The 17671-nt window shown below is 40.9% G+C and overlaps 1 protein-coding gene across 2 annotated transcripts; it reads right to left on the bottom strand.

Moving 5' to 3' along the window:
* Positions 1 to 2184: 2184 nt before the first annotated feature.
* On the bottom strand, positions 2185 to 17269 carry LOC125711551 (FH2 domain-containing protein 1-like). 2 transcript variants are annotated; one of them, XM_048980548.1, is made up of 12 exons: positions 16950 to 17269; positions 15341 to 15969; positions 9357 to 9418; positions 6200 to 6302; positions 5857 to 5942; positions 5435 to 5535; positions 5014 to 5084; positions 4818 to 4925; positions 4501 to 4571; positions 4131 to 4248; positions 3861 to 4025; positions 2185 to 3742 (listed from the first exon to the last, which is right to left on the bottom strand). In XM_048980548.1, the coding sequence occupies exons 2-12, from the start codon at positions 15737 to 15739 to the stop codon at positions 2450 to 2452; spliced, it is 2577 nt and encodes an 858-aa protein (XP_048836505.1). In that variant the 5' UTR covers positions 15740 to 15969; positions 16950 to 17269; the 3' UTR covers positions 2185 to 2449. The 2 variants fall into 2 exon arrangements, with proteins under 2 accessions (XP_048836505.1, XP_048836506.1); XM_048980549.1 differs by lacking the exons at positions 15341 to 15969; positions 16950 to 17269 and adding an exon at positions 14076 to 14185.
* Between the last annotated feature and the right edge of the window lie 402 nt (positions 17270 to 17671).

A 17671-nucleotide genomic window follows, 5' to 3' on the forward strand; every position in this document is an offset into this window, starting at 1 on the left:
AAAATGGATGTACCCCAGCTTTTTTGGCACTTTCGGTACTGGTACTCGACCGGAAGGCAATGGAAAAGCGAAAGTGCCATACCGAATGTACCGTACTTTGTGCGGTGTAAAAGTGCCCAAAGACTACTCCTTCAGGAGAGCAATCTAACCATAGAGCATGAGGGTGAACAACAAACATTTTTTTCAGAATGCAGTACTCCTTAACTGCGACTGGTTCCATATCTATTCCTCTCTTCAGGTCCTTGGTCTGGACAGTTCATCTGAAAATTACCTCTGCCAAATTTTCAAAAAGCAAAAAATAATAATAATTAAAATGAAATCACTTGTATTGTCATTTGTCACCAGTACACAGGTACTATACATGTGAGTGAAATGCTTGTCTGCAAAGCCTCTTTAAGCAGCCATAGTATGACACAAATTAACAGATGTCCTGCGGGGAGGGAAGCATCTACATTACATTTCTACACCACATTTCTGCCACAATACTAGTGTGACTGCTTGAATATAAACCACATTGATGAAGGACAATACAATCTAACCTCAAACAGTCAGCATTTGAATTTTTTTGGTTTGCAAACCTCCATTTCTTCCACCAGACCTGGCTTCACACCCTGACAGTGGGAACACATTTGACATTCTATCATGAGAGATACAAATGGCTGTACATATAGATGAAATATTCAAATCCTAGATGACTTACCAACAGAGGTGGAAAGTATAAGTCCAAACCAAGGTTTAGTTTCAACCACCCAGTTGAGTATAGAGTCAGTCACAGACCACACAAGTGGTTGGTTGAAACAAAACCCTGGTACTTTCTGGACCTGATCTTTATGCCTCTACATACTAGTGTCCTTGGTTTAGACCAAAGCTGCTCAATGTCTGTGCAGCTGTGGACTGTGGGTACAGGAAGAATGTTTAGCTGATAGCAGTGCATAGTGTGATAAAGGCAGAGGTGCACATTTCAGGTCCAGAAAGTAAAAATCCAGACTAGCATTTTGTTTCAACCAACCAGTTGAGTACTCTGTGACCGTAACTCTTTATACTCAACTGGTTATTTATTGTACTTATGGTTATTTATTGAATATTTCAAACTGAAATCAAAGCACATATTACTTGCAATGAAAAAGGTCACATTTTTGTTTTAATGTTAAAAACAAGTACCCTACAAATAAACATAAATAGCTTGCATTTCTTGCAAACAAAATAAATTTAAATATTGCTATGTGAAAAGCAGAAAATAACTTAAACCTCTTGTAAACAAACTATTTTGAATAATGCCATGCCAAAAATAGAAAATAACTCGCATCTCTTGAAAATAAATATTTTAAATAATGTGCACAAATGTCAATAGAACGTTGCTGCTTGATAGCAAGAGAGGGGCTTGGACAGGGCATCTGTAGCGGGTTTCCTTTGTGCTCGTGGTTTTCCGACTCTTGACCGCTGTACGTGATCTTCCTCTCAGCGACCTTACCCTGTCACTAGCGCTCTATGCACTATTAATTAATTTAGGTTCTTAGTAAGAAACACTAGCATGTTTACCTTTTCGGGTTTCAAACAGGATCTGAGACATGTAAGATAATCTTTAAGACAGCTGACCCTGGCTTGCATCATAATGGATGGAAATCAACTGAGTGCCCCATTAGCCTTTAAACATAATTAAACATTTGTAGTGCAATGCTCATTACTAGCTTGTTTTGGCTAAGTATGTGATATTTAGCACACGTAATTTGAAAGTGGCAGAGACCAAGGTTTCTCCGTCTCCCCAAAGGTTTTGAGTTGCCCTACACCGCCACCTAGTGCAAAATGCGTTATTTGCAATTTACATTTTTTCCACAGCAGCCTGGGAATGGGTATGTACGTTATTTCCAATAATCACTTTAAACGTTACCTTTGCCCTGAGACGTATTGTTATTAAGTTACAAAGTCACTGCTTAGAAAACCAGCTTTCTATTGCACTTGAATTAATTCTGTACACTTCCATTAATCCCCACAAAAAGCATTGCCAAGCATGGTATCTGAGTTTACATATCTGTGTCTTTGGAAATGTGAAAAAATGGTTAACTCAAATCAAATTTTAAAAGCTCTTTTAAGTATTCTACTCTGATACCAAGAGAATCACCTTCATTAGATATATGTTCCAGTAGAGAAGTTAAAAATTCAAAATAGGAATCTCAGAACTCAAAGTATTGGGAGAAAGTCTTTATTTGTGACATGAAATGCATGAATTTCTTGATGGGTTTAGTAATGTCAACTATTAAATAGCTGCTATTACCGACTACTACACAGGCCCATGACAGTTGAAATAATTGTAAATTCCATCCTTTTTCAAATGAGTATTAGGTATAATTTTTTTTTCTAAAAATAATGTAAAAAATACAATTGTTTTCCCCTTGTGGGACAGTTGTAGGTATGATAAAACATATTCCTCTAAAAAGGGCTCATTCTTTGTTCAGGAGATGTTACCAACAGAGTCATTTTTGGCTTTTCTTCGCTCACTGAATCGCTTGAAGAAGACTGTGAAGGAGGAGAAGATAGAGCTTTCCTGTGCTTCCATCCATGGCTTCTCCTGAGACTTGGAGGGTTTGGATGAAGGAGTGTGTGCTGTCTGGCTAGATGCCACCCCACTGTCCCATTCAGAGTCTGCCTTTGGCTGGCAGGAAGTCCGTCGTTCCGGCCCTGATGAGGGACAGTTCGCATCACGAGTGCTTGGACGTCTTGAGGGACTGGGATGGTTTGCACTGTCCGAAGGCCTTCGAAACACATCCTGTTCTGACTCAGGGAGTGATACTTCTGATATTTGGCTAGTGGGCTTCTCCACTCTCAATAGCTGACTGCCATCTACGGACTTCACTTTGCCTATCACGCCAAGAGAAGGCTGGACTCTATTTGCAATACTTGGAAGGACAGACACATCATCTTCACTGTTGCTGCATGTGTTGCGGAAAGAAAAGCTATGACGACGAGAGATGCTGGGCATGTCCTTAGATGTTAGGAAAGGGCTGAGGATGTTCCTCGGTGTGCCATTGCTCGACAGGTCCACCAGAACCTGGGCTCTGTCCTCCTGGAACTCCCGACGGCGAGGGGATACGCTCTTTACACTTGGTGACCGTGAATTATCTAGACCGTGATCTCCAGATGACTGGCTGCCTTGGCTCTGGTAGCGAAGGATCCTACGGGAAACCTCTCTGAGGTTCTCTGCTTCCTTATCGTCCACCTCCTCATCCTCCACCTCAGCCAAAATAGAGGTGGATCTTTTGGGAAAAGGCTTATTGTCATTTGACAGCTGTGCATGAGATTTCTCATCAAGCGTATCAGGAACTGGCACATCAACCAACAACATCCTCTGAGAGCCACTCTCTTTTGTTTCAACTGTGTCCAGGGGTATAACCTCTGAAGGACTTGGAGTCAGCTCTGGAACTGAATTTCGCACATTTTGGTCCAAATCCTTAGCCTTGGATAAGAACTGTGTAGTGTGTTTCTTGCCTTGTGACTCCACTTTTCTGTCTCCAGGTGAGCTGGCCTTAATTATTTCAGTTAAACTGTTGTTGGTGGGCAAATGCATTCCAGCTTTCTTCCTTGAAGCATGATTGGTCAGGAAATTATGCAGGAGGGACTCCAGTGCCACACCATCAACATCCTTGTCCTGAGCAGAGCAGGTGGCGGTGGAGCGGCGCTTGGTGACGCTCTCCAGCCTCGCAAGTTGCCTCTTCTTCACCTCTGTCACCTCTCTATTCCTATTCTCCTACAGGGGGCCAGATGCAAGATCAGGAAGTTGAGCATTAGACAGGAAAAAAATTAAAAACGGTACAACCAACAAACCGGAAGACCCAGCCTTCTATGGGCTTGTTCCTTGGACTTACCTGGATGGCTCGTAGGAACTTCTCGCAGAAAGAGTGAAAGATAGCACAGCACTCTTCCAGTTTAAACTGGCTGGGATCCTCACAGAAGAACTCGGCCACGGACTGAACCAGTGAGTTAAGGGCTTGAAGAGAGGAGTCTGTCTCAGCGAGCTGCGACTCTGCCCTCTAAAGATGAAAACACGCAGCCACGATCACAGATTTCAGACAGAACAGTGTATTTGGAGTAAATGAAGGCAAACATTATGCTTGCAGAGTAGCCGATTAAGTCACCTCGAGAAAGATCTCCATTTGTGACTGGAGGTCAGCTTCTTTGCTGGCTTCCGCCTTAGCTTCCTGAACTTTCTTTTTCTCTCTCTGGAAGTCGGCCTCCACTTCCAGTTTATGGATTCTAACAATAAAAAAATTGCATGACAAAGCCCAAAATTAAGTAGACAACAATGAATGCCAATTATGCAGTGATTTACCCTGTCATTTAAAACCTGAGTTAAAAACAGCTCTGCAATAGAATCTTGCTACTTCTCTCAGCTCAGTTTAACGTAAACCCACAAAAGTTATCGTTTAAACACAAATCAACTTGTAAAGTCATTTGTTGCCTTTATGTCTCAAGCATAATTAAAGATTATTCAGTACCCATCCGTACCTAGCTGCTGTACCAATGTTTCTAAGTTTACCCGGAAACTCCAACAGGGTGATGTCAATGTTCTGTGCTTGCTAAAAAGGGGGAAAAAAAGGTTTTTTAAGTTATGGAGTATAAAAACACACATGAGCAAAGATCAGTAATTGAGTTTCCAGAAATTCTGCAGGCTACTTGCACCACAGGAAGTGAATGTAGTTTAAATGATATACATTCTATTGCTTCTGCAAATATCTAGCAGTAGGGAAAAAGGGAAGAGGGGCATATTTCCTGTGTCATCTAGATATATCTTACTTTAGTATCTAAATAAATAGTTGTTTTACCATCACCACATAATGCATGAGGTTCATGCCTGGCTTGTTTGCTTTGGTGTCTGCCAGTTTAAGTAGAGAGGTCATCCTGAAACCCACAGCACTACCTGCATAGCCACCCTGTGAACACAAAGACGGAGGGTGGGGGTGGGTGTCGTTTTCTGTCGTGGGCATCATTAGAAGCAGGTCACACGTCTCCACAACTCACGGCATTCATGTAGTTCCCCGTCTTCAGCACCAGCCGGATGACAGAGTGAAGGTCCTCACAGCCCAGCAGCTCTGGAAGACGGGAGGGCAGTCAAACACACGCACAAGAACCCCAGAGGCCGGGCACCGGGCTTAATGCTACATTGTAAAGGTGGCCATATTTGGGTATCTATGACAATGCAACCCCCCCCCCCGCCCCCCCCCCACCAGATTATGTCAACTGATCATCGGACACATTCACAGGGCCGTAGCAAAACGCGGGGCCTAATTTAGGGGGCAGGGCTAAAATCATTCTTGGGGCCCTACCTACAGTATGAAATGCTGCTGCCTGAACAACCATAAAAAAGCACCCCCCCCCACACAGCCCAAAACCTGGGGTCCAGTGTAGCCCATGCATAAGGCCGACCTTGGCTATATGTTACCTTTGGCTGCTTCGGTCATAGTAGTGATGGACAGGTCAATATCATCCATGAGGGGAAAAAATTCCTCCTGGAGAACTAAACACCGAAGTCGTTCCTCATAACTGGAAGAAATTAAATCTTATTATATATATTCATTCATTCATTAAAAGTAGAATTTACTTAATGCCCAAATAAAAGATTTTTCCAAACACACAAGACGAAGTACAACAGCACAGCGGCTTTAGAACCACATGATCTTGTCAGTAATAAATCCATATTCTTAACTGCTACAGTTATTCAGATGCTTTGGAGCTACTCATGTTCCACATCAACATTAGCACCATTTTGATGGTACTTCCTTTACGGTAGATGACCTATTTAGTTCACTTTTGTGATAAGGGCCAGTATTTTTGGGAAACAGATAGACACGCACACACGCTCACCTGGGTATCTTCACTAAAAGCACCATGAATTGGTCGGCCTCGGAAAGCAGGGATATTTCCCCAGAGAAATGCAGCAGTTTCTTCACCTGAAGTAACAAACATGCAGCAAACAGCTCAGTAGGGATGGTTTAGGAATATATGAAACTATTCTTGTTATGCTAACAAGCGAAACAGGACCTAAAGACCTGTTAAAACACTCTGAAGATAAAGCATGAGAAACCAAAGTCAAATAATATTCTGCATGGGACCTAATACATTTAAAAGAAAATTGCTCAAATTAAACCTTTTTCTAGAAGAAATTAAAGTTCAAGGTGTGTTGTCGGTGGTGAAACGGTTTACCCACTTCTCCATTGTCAGGCAGAAGTTTGCACAGCTCCTGCAACTTCCCCATCCCAAAATTCACCCCGTTGCCCTGGCTGATGTCGTGCACCATGTCCCTTATAGGCCTGTAGGGAGTGCATGAGAGCAAATCATAGCCACTGCACTGAAGACTATAGACCAGTAAGCTGTGCAAAATCTCTGTACATTTACACCTATGATAATGACAAGCGGAAAAATGCATATGGATGAATGCCAACATGTACACAGCAAATCTTGCATTTCTTCTGCGTGAAAAACACGGTAAAGAACATCCGTTGAGGCCATCACTGAGGCACACAGAGAAAGGGCGTGGGGCCTTATGGAGAGAGACAGCGAAGAGTAAAATGCGGGGAAAGCGGTGATGACATTTGTATCATCAGCAGACAATATGCCTGATGAAATTTCTCCATAGTAAGGAATTAACTGAGAGCTAAACTCCATTGCAATTCTAGCTAAAACTAGTTGCTAATCACGAAATTGCGTGCAAGTCTCAAAAACAGGAGAGGGATTTCTAGGGAAAACAATGATAAACTTGACAGCACAGATTACTTATAAAAGGTGATTACATATTTTATGCAAATTACATAAAGGTATTTGTATGTGGGGGCGACTTCCGTCAACGTTTAATCTTCTGAACAGCAATGATAATGTAATAGTTCTACATCTGCCCTAGAAATGAAGAGTTACTGTCACTAATACCATCCATCCACCCTGGGATTTTTGGCCCCGTGAAAACACATCATATTGGGCCCCCAACCCAGACCAATCATATTAAGTTCCAAATTTTTTAGGGCCCCTGTCACTCTTGGAATCGTCCTAACTGTCCCCCTTTATGGTGCCCCTGCATCTACCTACTGACTCCTTATGTTGTGCAGGCAGCATAGGTACAAAGTGGAGATAGACTCCACATGGGATTCCAGTCCACAGCAGGGCACACACAGATCAATCAGCTTAACCATTTAAAAACGCCAGTGTGCCTTTGGGCTGCAGGAGGAAACTGGAAAACACTGAGAGGCCATGCAGAGTCCCCACACCGAGCAGTGGTGGCATTCAAACCAAGGTATGAGGCAGAACTACCGAGTGCATCATCTGTCTGCTAAATTTTAAGCGGCAAAAAACATATATATATATTAATATAGCCATTTCAACAGGTTAAAACGTCTTAACAAAATCGCCAGGGCTGTTAATAATAAAGTGCAGACACTGTAAGATTAGCATTTATAGTGCAGAAGAGCTTTGACCAGCTAACTGAAAACTACTGCTACAGTAGGGCTAAAGAAGACACATGCAAAAAGAAGTGGATCAAAATGCAAATCCAAACAAAGATACGAGCCCAAGAGCAGCAACACACCGATAACCCACTTAGTGGTTAATAATTAACTATGGCTTGGGGTTGTGTGACAGTTTGTTTTGCTTTTATTCTGTAGCCCTTCACCCATTTTAAACAACAGCACATTGCTATAGATAGTGAACTTACATCATTACCAATTCACCCTGCACATTGACACAACTGGGGATTTACGGCCTACGGGAAGTTTAAACCAGGAACTGGACAATCGCAGGGTGTCTTTGCTTGTCCATGACAGCCCCAGAATCTTTTATTTAACATATACTTTATGTTATTACGATCGTGCCCCACTGTGTCTGTATATACTACCTCTGTGTGCTGTTATTTATGTTTATGTTTACATTTATGTTATGTTGCTTTTTTATGCTGTCAATTCTAGAGCTGCTAAGTGGTCTTTCATTATTTTTAAAACAATGACAATAAAGATCTATTCTATTCTATTGTTTTCAAAAGTCATGACACGCACATATAAGCTACAGGAGACCGTTTTACAGGATCCAAGGAAATCTGAACACTGGAACACAAGCCTCTGCAGAGGAACATACTGTCAAACAAATACTCCAGACCACCAGGGGCAGCGAGTGACTCTACAAGTTACGTGGGTGCCAGTGTTCAGAAGGTCGTTGGTTTGAATCTTTTGGCTGGAAGATTAATCATATAACTGTTGGGCCCTTTGATGTAGCTCTACGTATCCTGGAAAAGTGCCTGATCACTAAGCTTCTATCTCACAGGAAGATGAAATATGTGAAAAGATGAAACAAGTGAAAACCAAGAGAGTTAACTTTAAAATAATAAAAGAGGTGATATCCCGAGCTGATATCAAAGATCGGAATCAGGGCCAATCCAGGCATTTTTTAATTTATCGGTATCAGCTACCACAGCCCTATCCAAAGGCCGATCTAATTTCCCACGTCCGCCTGATTTTCATCAGTTGCACAAACTGAACGATTCCATCACATGTTGCAGCAACCCTGAGGCACATGGCTTGAAACCACAAACTATCAGGATGTCAGCCGTGTGGGAATTCTTTCAGCCTGAAACTCAAAATGGCGCAACAGCTACCTACAATGTTTGCAAAGTTACCCTTTTGAGAGGAGGTAGGAACAGGGTGTCATTTAATAAACAAATGTAATTGGGCAGATGCAGAAGCAGCTACAGAAGGGCCAAATATGTCACATGCAAAAAGAAATGGATCGATAGGCAAATCCAAACGAAGACACGAAGTCAAGAGCATAAAACAGGATAAACATGAATACAGTGAAATCGCAAGGCTTGTTCAGATGAAGGATGCACGAATCCCTACTGGATCTGTATACATATTTAAACACGTATTTAAAAAATCGTACTGAGACTTGGAATCAGCAGATATAAATATTGAATGGAACAGATTGGATCAGGGTACCAAAAAAGTGGAGCAGGATATCAGTAATTAAAACGTACTACTAACTTCCTGAACTCAGCAATGATTGAAATGGAAAATACTCAGCTTCAGTCTATTCAATGCTGTGAGTCAGCTCTGTGCAAGCAGCAATTAGGGTAGTGAAGGCTTTAGCTTTATTTATCCGTTCTAGACCCCACCATTACAAGCCACTCCCAGTCTTATTTTGGAGCATGAGGTCACCAACAAGCCCTTTCTTGCCAATATCCGTTGTGCTGCAATCACCTTGACACCTCATTGCTGGCTTGCATCCGGTGCTATACGGAGTATAGAGTCATCAATACCATCACAGGACACAAAAGACCTCACCCCTCAATGTTACACAATTAACATGTGAAAGGGTCGACCACTTACCGCTTGAATTGCTTCAGGAAAATCCCAACATTCATGTTCTTCTTGGAGCCAAGGATGGATACCTAGCAGGGCAGACAGAGGACAATGGTGAAGGGAGAAGGAAAGTCTAAACGGTTAAGATCCGGAGGAGAAAATGTAACCAGCCTTAACAAAAAACAATTAAAATGTCCTTAACTTGAAGCAACCACAGATTTTCCTTAAATCGGCTCATATAAGCACTTATGATTAATACCCTCTGGTTCACTACACTTGTAGCCTTCCAGTGTTTTTAGTGCAATACAGAGGTTCATGGTAGGTTTGGGTGGTATCTGTTTTATGTGTTATGTACCATCATATCTTCTAGATATTTCACCCCGGTTTACGGTATATGATGGTATTTAAAAAAATAAAAAAAAACATAAATCATGTAGGCTACTGTAAACTTTGGAATCGGAGATTCTAAATGGGTTGATTATGTGAAAGCTGCGTGCTAGGGAAAGGAACGAGCTCCGCATTGAAGAGTTAAGATCACCCTTCGTTTACTGACACCACTGTCCCTGCCCAATCTGCGGCTGCACATGCACTAGATTTCAGGTACACCTTGCACGCTCCAGAGATTTACCACTGCATTCATGGTGCATTTTGCGTTTGTTGCATTTACAAAGCATGTGTGTTATTCTAAGACTTTTTTTTCTAACTTAACTGAGGCTCCAATCACTGCTAACACTGTACACTGGAATACGCCACCTCAATACAGCATCTCCACACTATCTATAAAAGTACCAATTTGTACCTTTGGGGGTACAATAACTTTTCTTTCGGACTGCACCCTCAAGGGTCTGCCAATTGTACTTTAGCTGTAGGTAGATGTCCCAGTTATGGTACAGAAATGGATTCTGAGAAATATTTATGTACCATTGGGGATACAGTAATCTTGTTTGTACCTTGGTGAGCAAAACTGTACCAGTTCTATACCCTTTTTCCTGACAGTGTGTATCAGTTTAATATAAAGAGGCACATCTGTATTTCTGATGGTATTATCTTCTTAATTATACTGAGCACATTTATGACCTCAATCTTGTCTGCAAGAAAACTGGTTCCATCATATTTCATCTGGCAGCAATGCAATAGTGATGAAAAAATGAACAGGTCCCCACCTACTATGAATGAGTTTTATATTTCCCAACACAAAGACTTCCTCTGGATTTCAGAGCTCCTACTAAACAGTGAAGTCAGTGCTTTCTGGGGCATAAGGGGACCCCCCCGGAAATCTCTCAAAAGTTGTACAAATCCAACATTTTTCAGGGACGCGCCAGAAATACCATGTCAACCCTCATAGACATTCATTACAAATATAAATGACTGTTACCTTAGCCTTGCAGCGTCCAAAACAAAACACCTTTAAAAACACTGACACTGCGTGGTGTCAGTCAAAAGTAGTTACTGCAAACAAGTTCAAAGTAGAAACACATTCATCACAAATTAAATCCCCCCTTCCGCTCCCCTGCCCCCAGTCTCCCCTACATTGCTTGAGTACAGCACCTTTCACATGTATAGTTCTCCAAGTGCTAGGCAGTATACTGGTTCATCTGGCATACTGGTTTTAATTTCTGGTACAGCACGACTTTTCACAGAATACACCACCACACTGTAGCACAGGTTAAACAGCTCTAATGCTAGGAAGCAAATTATATAATATTGTTTGCTGCTAGAAGCGCTATGGGTGACTGTCCAGAGTGTGTTGAGAGGGGGGCCCTGTTAACTGTGCATAGCCTTCTTACTAACAGAACTTCATACCAATTCTCCGCATTTAACCGTTCAGCATTATATTATTTATAGATACTGCTTCAGTGGAATTTGGATTATGTCTAATATAATTACGTCTGCAATTAAATGCGTGTTTGCAAAGCAAAATCCATTTGTCACAATAATAAATTCATGCCAGTTAAGTAAACATGTTATTGCTGAGGTAAATATATGAGAATCAATAAAACATGCAGCTGTCGTGCTGAATATATTTTACTTTAATAAATGGTTATACCATCAAGCTACATGTAAAGGAGTTTTTATAATTAATAAAAACATGCCATTATAAAAACATCCGTAAAACAACTGATTGATGTAGTAAATGCTTGCTGATATGGAATAGGTGAACTTTGGAAATAAAATAAAATAACGTGATCTACTGTGGATTATACCTACAAACAAAAGAAGGTTGCTTTAAACTGTCTTTTCCCATAACAAGACCCACAATGATGTTACGGCCTTTCCAGCCCCCCACCAAACACAAAAAGTAAAAACCATTGTAGTGTATTTATCTCCGGTTTTAGTTCATGCCGCAACCACTGAAAGCAAGTAATAAAATGTGTTATCTTAGAGTTCCCTTCAGATAAAGATTGTTGCCTAATCTTCATTGATCAAACAAATCAAAACGAAAAACGTATGACGTATGGTTATGTTTTGGTTGAGTTATGATTTAAGTAGACATTAAGGTCACCAGATTCTGCTAAACCAGTGATTCTCATTCCTCTTGATGGCACCCCCCTCCCCCTCCCCCCAGAATGTTTTCATTCCAACTCACACTGCTTTCAACCTTCCATATTCATTGTTAGCCTATCAAGAACCATATAAACCTTATTAAGGTCACAAGTTTTGAGAACATAAGAAATTTACAAACGAAAGGAGGCCATTCGGCCCATCAAGCTCGTTTGAGGAGAACTTAACTAATAGCTCAGAGTTGTTAAAATCTTATCTAGCTCTGATTTAAAGGAGCCCAGGGTTTTAACTTGCGCTACACTAACAGGAAGACTATTTCATACTCTAACTACACGCTGTGTAAAGAAGTACTTTCTCAAATCCATTTAAAATGTTCTCCCGTTAATTTCCACCTATGGCCATGAGTTCTAGTATTTAAACTAATACTGAAGCAGCCATTTGGCTGAACAGCATCCAGACCTGTTAGAATCTTATATACCTGGATCATGTCCCCCCTTAGTCTCCTTTGCTCGAAGCTAAACAGATTCAGCTCAGCTAACCTCTGCTCATAAGAAGAGACTTGAGAAGATCCTGTAACTTAGTGTAGTTTGGGGGAAATTGTAAAGTTTAACAATTTCTTTTATTATGAAAATTTGAAATTTTCATAGAAGAAAAGCTGATTTTGTTAATATATGATGTTGTAGTTCTTGGAAAGAAAATCGGTATTGGCCAGTCACAATTGAAATAAATAAATAAATGAATAAATAAATAAATAAATGAATAAAATTCGGAAATTGGAATAGGCTAAGAAAATTACAATCAGTGCATCTCTACAACTAATATTTATAATGCTAAAGCACAATGGACAAACACAAAGAAACAGCAGCATAAGAAATAAGAAACAGACCAAAAACACAAATGACAGAACATGCTGCCTTTCTGACAACAAACCCTACAGGAGGTCTGGGCTCTCATCAAAAACAGGGGGATGGTAATGTGTGGTTGATTCTGTATAGACTAGGTGGAATGTTGCTGTAAAAGTCAAGCCATTCCCTCCGCAGCTGTTAACCTTCGGTGTAAGGACCCTAGAGTGAAACAAAATGTTTATTAGGCTTTTACCCAGTGTTTTGATACATCATCATCATAATGTTCCGAAAAAAGAATTCTTTTGGAAATGTTCGGACAAGACCAGACATGCAACTTTATGGAAGCAGCACAAACAGGGAGTGCAATACAGAACGACTGCATGCCCGAGATGGGAAATACCTCAAATGTGAACACGCTTAAACAAACAGGTTTGCGCATGTGACCGAGCCACATCGTCAAGTACAAGGTCACGTTCAACAACTGTTACCACCACTACCATAATTCCATTCTGTTATAAACTTTTTCCCCATTTACCAACTGGTCGGTAAATCAGATGTTTTTATTCAACTGAATGTTTCCTCCGATGGCAGAGGAAATGCTTTCACTATACAAATGTAGGTAGAAAACAATAGCCAGTTACATAAGTCAAATCGAATATGAATTTCTTTCTTTGATAGTTTTTAACAGTTTCTAACTTCTACAGGATTAAAGCTACATCATTGGTAAACAATCGGGTCAGGTAATATGCAACATGGCAACCACAGTGTGTCCAAGGGCATGCATACTGTTCTTACACAACACTTAATACATTAACAGTTGAGCAGGCTTCTGACATTATTCAGTGCCTATAGTACTGTGCAAGTATGCGATTTAGGACGCACCCAGTGTGTTGACATCCATGGCAGCTTTGGTGAGCTACTACATCCTACTATGCTTTAGAAGATTACCTCATAAACATTAACTTCTTAGTGCTGTCAAACAGGCACAAGATTTGGGCATTTGAACAGTAAAGCATGGATTCTGATGTAACCAAATGAATGGGGTGATGAAGTCCTCTAGAAGAATGCTATGTGGTTTCCAGGATTCTACATAAAATTCCATCTATCCATCATCAAACCATGTATCCAGGTCAGGGTCATGCAGGGGCCTGAAACTTTTCATAGGCAGCCAGTGCATCACAGAGTACAAGCACACACACACACACACACACACACGCACACACACACACACACAGAACAAAACACACGCACATACACACGACAATACACAAACTGTCCTCTAGTTATGAATGAGATCCATTCCCCAAATCTGGTTTTAAGTCAAATTTGTAGGCAAGTCGGAAAAACACATAATAATGAAAATTATACAGTAGTAATAATAAAAGTAACGGTGTTGTACCTTCAGTAAATGAACCGCTGAAGCCATGCAATGTTTTCCCAGGCATCAGAAAGCAGTGCATACATTCGTTATTACAAAATTAGTGTTGGGCGGTGGTATACCGGTTCATACCAAAAACAGTTTTTTAAAAAAAATATTATTATGATATCAATTATTCCTATAACGCAATACTAGTTCAAATAGCCTACACAACGTTTGGAAAGTGACGCAGCTGGAAACTGTTTATGGGGGGGATCTTTTTAATTTACTGCTGCAACGCTAAAAATGTACTGCGGAAGATATAGCCGACGCTGAAAATAATAAGACACTGGGGTTGTCAAAAATCGATTCTCAAATACCAATTGATATTAAAATGAGCATCTGATTAGATACTCATTTTCACCATTATTGACAATTATCGCCTCATTGGCCACACTTCACACAGCACCACTACAGCGCAAGCGCACAAACTCACGCAGCCCCTCCCCTCCTCCTAGCCACTGAACGCATGCGCGCTGGTTAACACAGACATATTGAGTTGGCCGAATATGGCATATGCTGCAGCTGAAGGAACTTCGCGAGCTGCTTTAGTAAAAAAAAAAACGCAAAAGTCCCGTTTGGAAGTATTTTACAGACGAGTATGGAAAGGCTAATGATGTCGATAAGCCTCTATGAGTATTTTCGCGAGGTCCACCAACACTGAACTAAAATAAAAAATGTTAAGTTGTCTGGCACGTACCTTAAAATTAGCCGTTTATCTACAAGCAGTTAGCCAACAAACACGTTAGCTCTATGTTATCATTAAGGTAGCGGATAGGCGCAATGGCTAATAATAAAATAATATAATGTGGGAACAATGCAAAAACGTAAAACAAAAATGTGTCCTGTAAAATGTGTTAAATGCCCTGTCATACAAAAATACCGTAGTATACCGTGAAACTATATATAACTTTGAAAAATAACGTAATATAAATTTTTAGTCACACCTCCCAGCTCCATTACAAATCATTGTACTGAACACGTATTTTTAATAGAGTATAATGGGGTTTATGGTAGTCAGTTCAGGCACTGCATGTACTATAGAAAATCAGCTGGCCTCCCATGCAGGATGAGCCTGGTGTACCCAGAATAAACCAAAATGAAACATGAAGCACATACAAACCACACACATACAGAATGGAGGTGGGTGCTACCCTGGGGTGTGAGCCAAAACCAAGTACATAATTGTCATTTTAGCATTTCAAATGATCCAGAGCGGCAAGCTTATTGGTGGAGGAGCTGCTTACCACCTCAGAGGCCTGTGAATGGGGAAGAGCCCCCCGCACGCTCTTGCGGACGGCTAGCCTGTTGTTCTTCTGGGCCTGCTCCTCATTGCTGAAAAGCTCCTCCATGCGCTTGGTATCCAGCTGGAAGCCATCCGTGGGCTTCTGCACGGTCCAGATGTTGCGCTTTCCCAGGACACTCTGTTGTGGTATGGCCTCCCAGTTGAAGTTACGCATCCTGGAGCGCCTCAGGGCAGTGCGTGAGATTAGACCTCCACCACCTGGGCCTGGAGGTGGCGGTGGTGGAGGAGGTAGAAGGGGAGGCGGAGGTGGTGGCGGCGGAGGAGGTGGTGGTGGTGGAGGTGGCAGAGGAGGTAAGAGAGGAGGTGGCACTGGCAGGGGTGGGGTTGCTATGACATCCATCAGTTTTTACTCAAACGTATAGCTGGTGGCGGTGAGGCCAGGACCTAACCCAATCCAACACGCAGAAGAGTAGGTATTCAGAATAGTTCTCTATACAATTCTGTAATTTCCTTCTTCAGAGCATCAACTCAAAGATGATGTCAAATTTTGTAAAAGCCCTCTAAGGATAGTAGGACACGTGTCTTGATCTTCCGCCCAACAGATTTTATTGCGTTGGTCCCAAAAATATCCTGGAGATAAAAATAAATGCAAATAAGGCCAAACGATACAATTATATTTGGAGCAATAAGCAAAAATACAGAGAAGTGGCAATATAATGGTTTCTCCATTGCTGATCAGGCATATTATAAAACAAGTATGGTATGGTATGATATGGTCTACCGTTCTTGTTTCATTATCTTTGGCTGCGTAATCAGATCACATAGACAACGAATAATTTAAAACGGACAGAACACTCCCCTTTAATTTTAACACTGGTATGGATCCGACCATAATCTACAGGTTGAATTTGTGCAATTTTCCTTTACATCTTCAACGTGATACAATAATCCGCTGCCCCAGTTTACGATATATTTTCAGTAGCCCTGGAGTTCAGCGTGAAGCTAAATCAGTTATTTCGGTGGGTGTGGATAAACAGATGCAGCACGCATGCTACTATCGATATAGCTTTAATTGCTATAATTATTTAATTTAATTATTTAATTGCTAAGTCATCGGATGAATTCCTATACATTAGGAACTTGTTAAAGAGCGTGTCGGGAACTTTGGCCAGTTGGCATGTTGTTCTCTATCAGGAATTACCTGCCAGTAGACAGATGGGGAAAAAAATAAAAACAACTACATTCCAGGGTAAGGTTTTGGCCGGTTTCAACATGTACTGTCATTCATCCAAACGATGACTCTACATCTACTTTTTTTATTCGTAAAATTAACAACCAGTGGAATAAACTGTTTCATTAACGAAGCGCGTTTTATGCAGATTATAACCTTCGAACCGGATGGCTAGTCTAAGACAATAAAAAAGTAACTCACTGGGAATAAATAATAATTACTAAATTGCCGGGAAACGCAATATTTCTTCTTTTTTCATCCACGACAGTTTTGAAATTTGATTAAATATTCCCCCAAAATGATAAAAACGGCCAACAACATTAATCTACTTGCCAATATTATTACTGCATATGGCAAAAAAAAATTCCAATCAGCTTACCTGTAAGAGTCAGATATCCATGTTACCGAACTTAATCATTTCGCAGGCTTCGGTTCCATATTAGGTTGATCTTACCTGTTCATTTTTTCCAGCGCGGCAATAGATACAATGTCAGTAAAAGAAACCTACCATAACCAACTCGTGTTTTAGAATAAAGATAAATAAATAAAAGGCAACGCTGAAGAGTCTAAATCCCGGTGCCCTACATCGCATTAAAGTTCAAGAGTCTAAATCTTCGCACAGTCACCAGCGTCTGTGAACTTCCACCGCGAATCTGTCCCCTATTATTTTAAGCCTACACGTAACAGAAACTTCAGGCCTCTCACCTGCGCCGAAAAAGCGCACGCCCAGTTATTAAGCAATGAGCCTACTTCCTCTCTGTGGGACGCTTGGGAAGTACAGGAAGAATGGAGTAAAAAGTGTTTTATTTATAATAAAAACAAAAAGTGTTTTACAAGACCTGGCAAACAAAATCACATAGTCCTATGCAATGATGGTTTTCTATGGAACTTCAGTGGGAAATTCCAATATGAATGTAAGCATATGAAAAACACTGAACAGACTCAAAGCTCATCATATTTTAAGTTGCATTTCTTAAACACGGGGTTTATGGGATAACAAGGCTCTAGACCTACCAGCTGAAGCTAAGGCAAAGACCAGAAGCATATCATGTTTTTTGTTTGGTTTTATATCAGTGTCATGCCAATAAAGAAAGTATCACA

Source organism: Brienomyrus brachyistius, chromosome 17 (genome assembly GCF_023856365.1).
Source record: "Brienomyrus brachyistius isolate T26 chromosome 17, BBRACH_0.4, whole genome shotgun sequence".
Classification (NCBI taxonomy): domain Eukaryota; kingdom Metazoa; phylum Chordata; class Actinopteri; order Osteoglossiformes; family Mormyridae; genus Brienomyrus; species Brienomyrus brachyistius.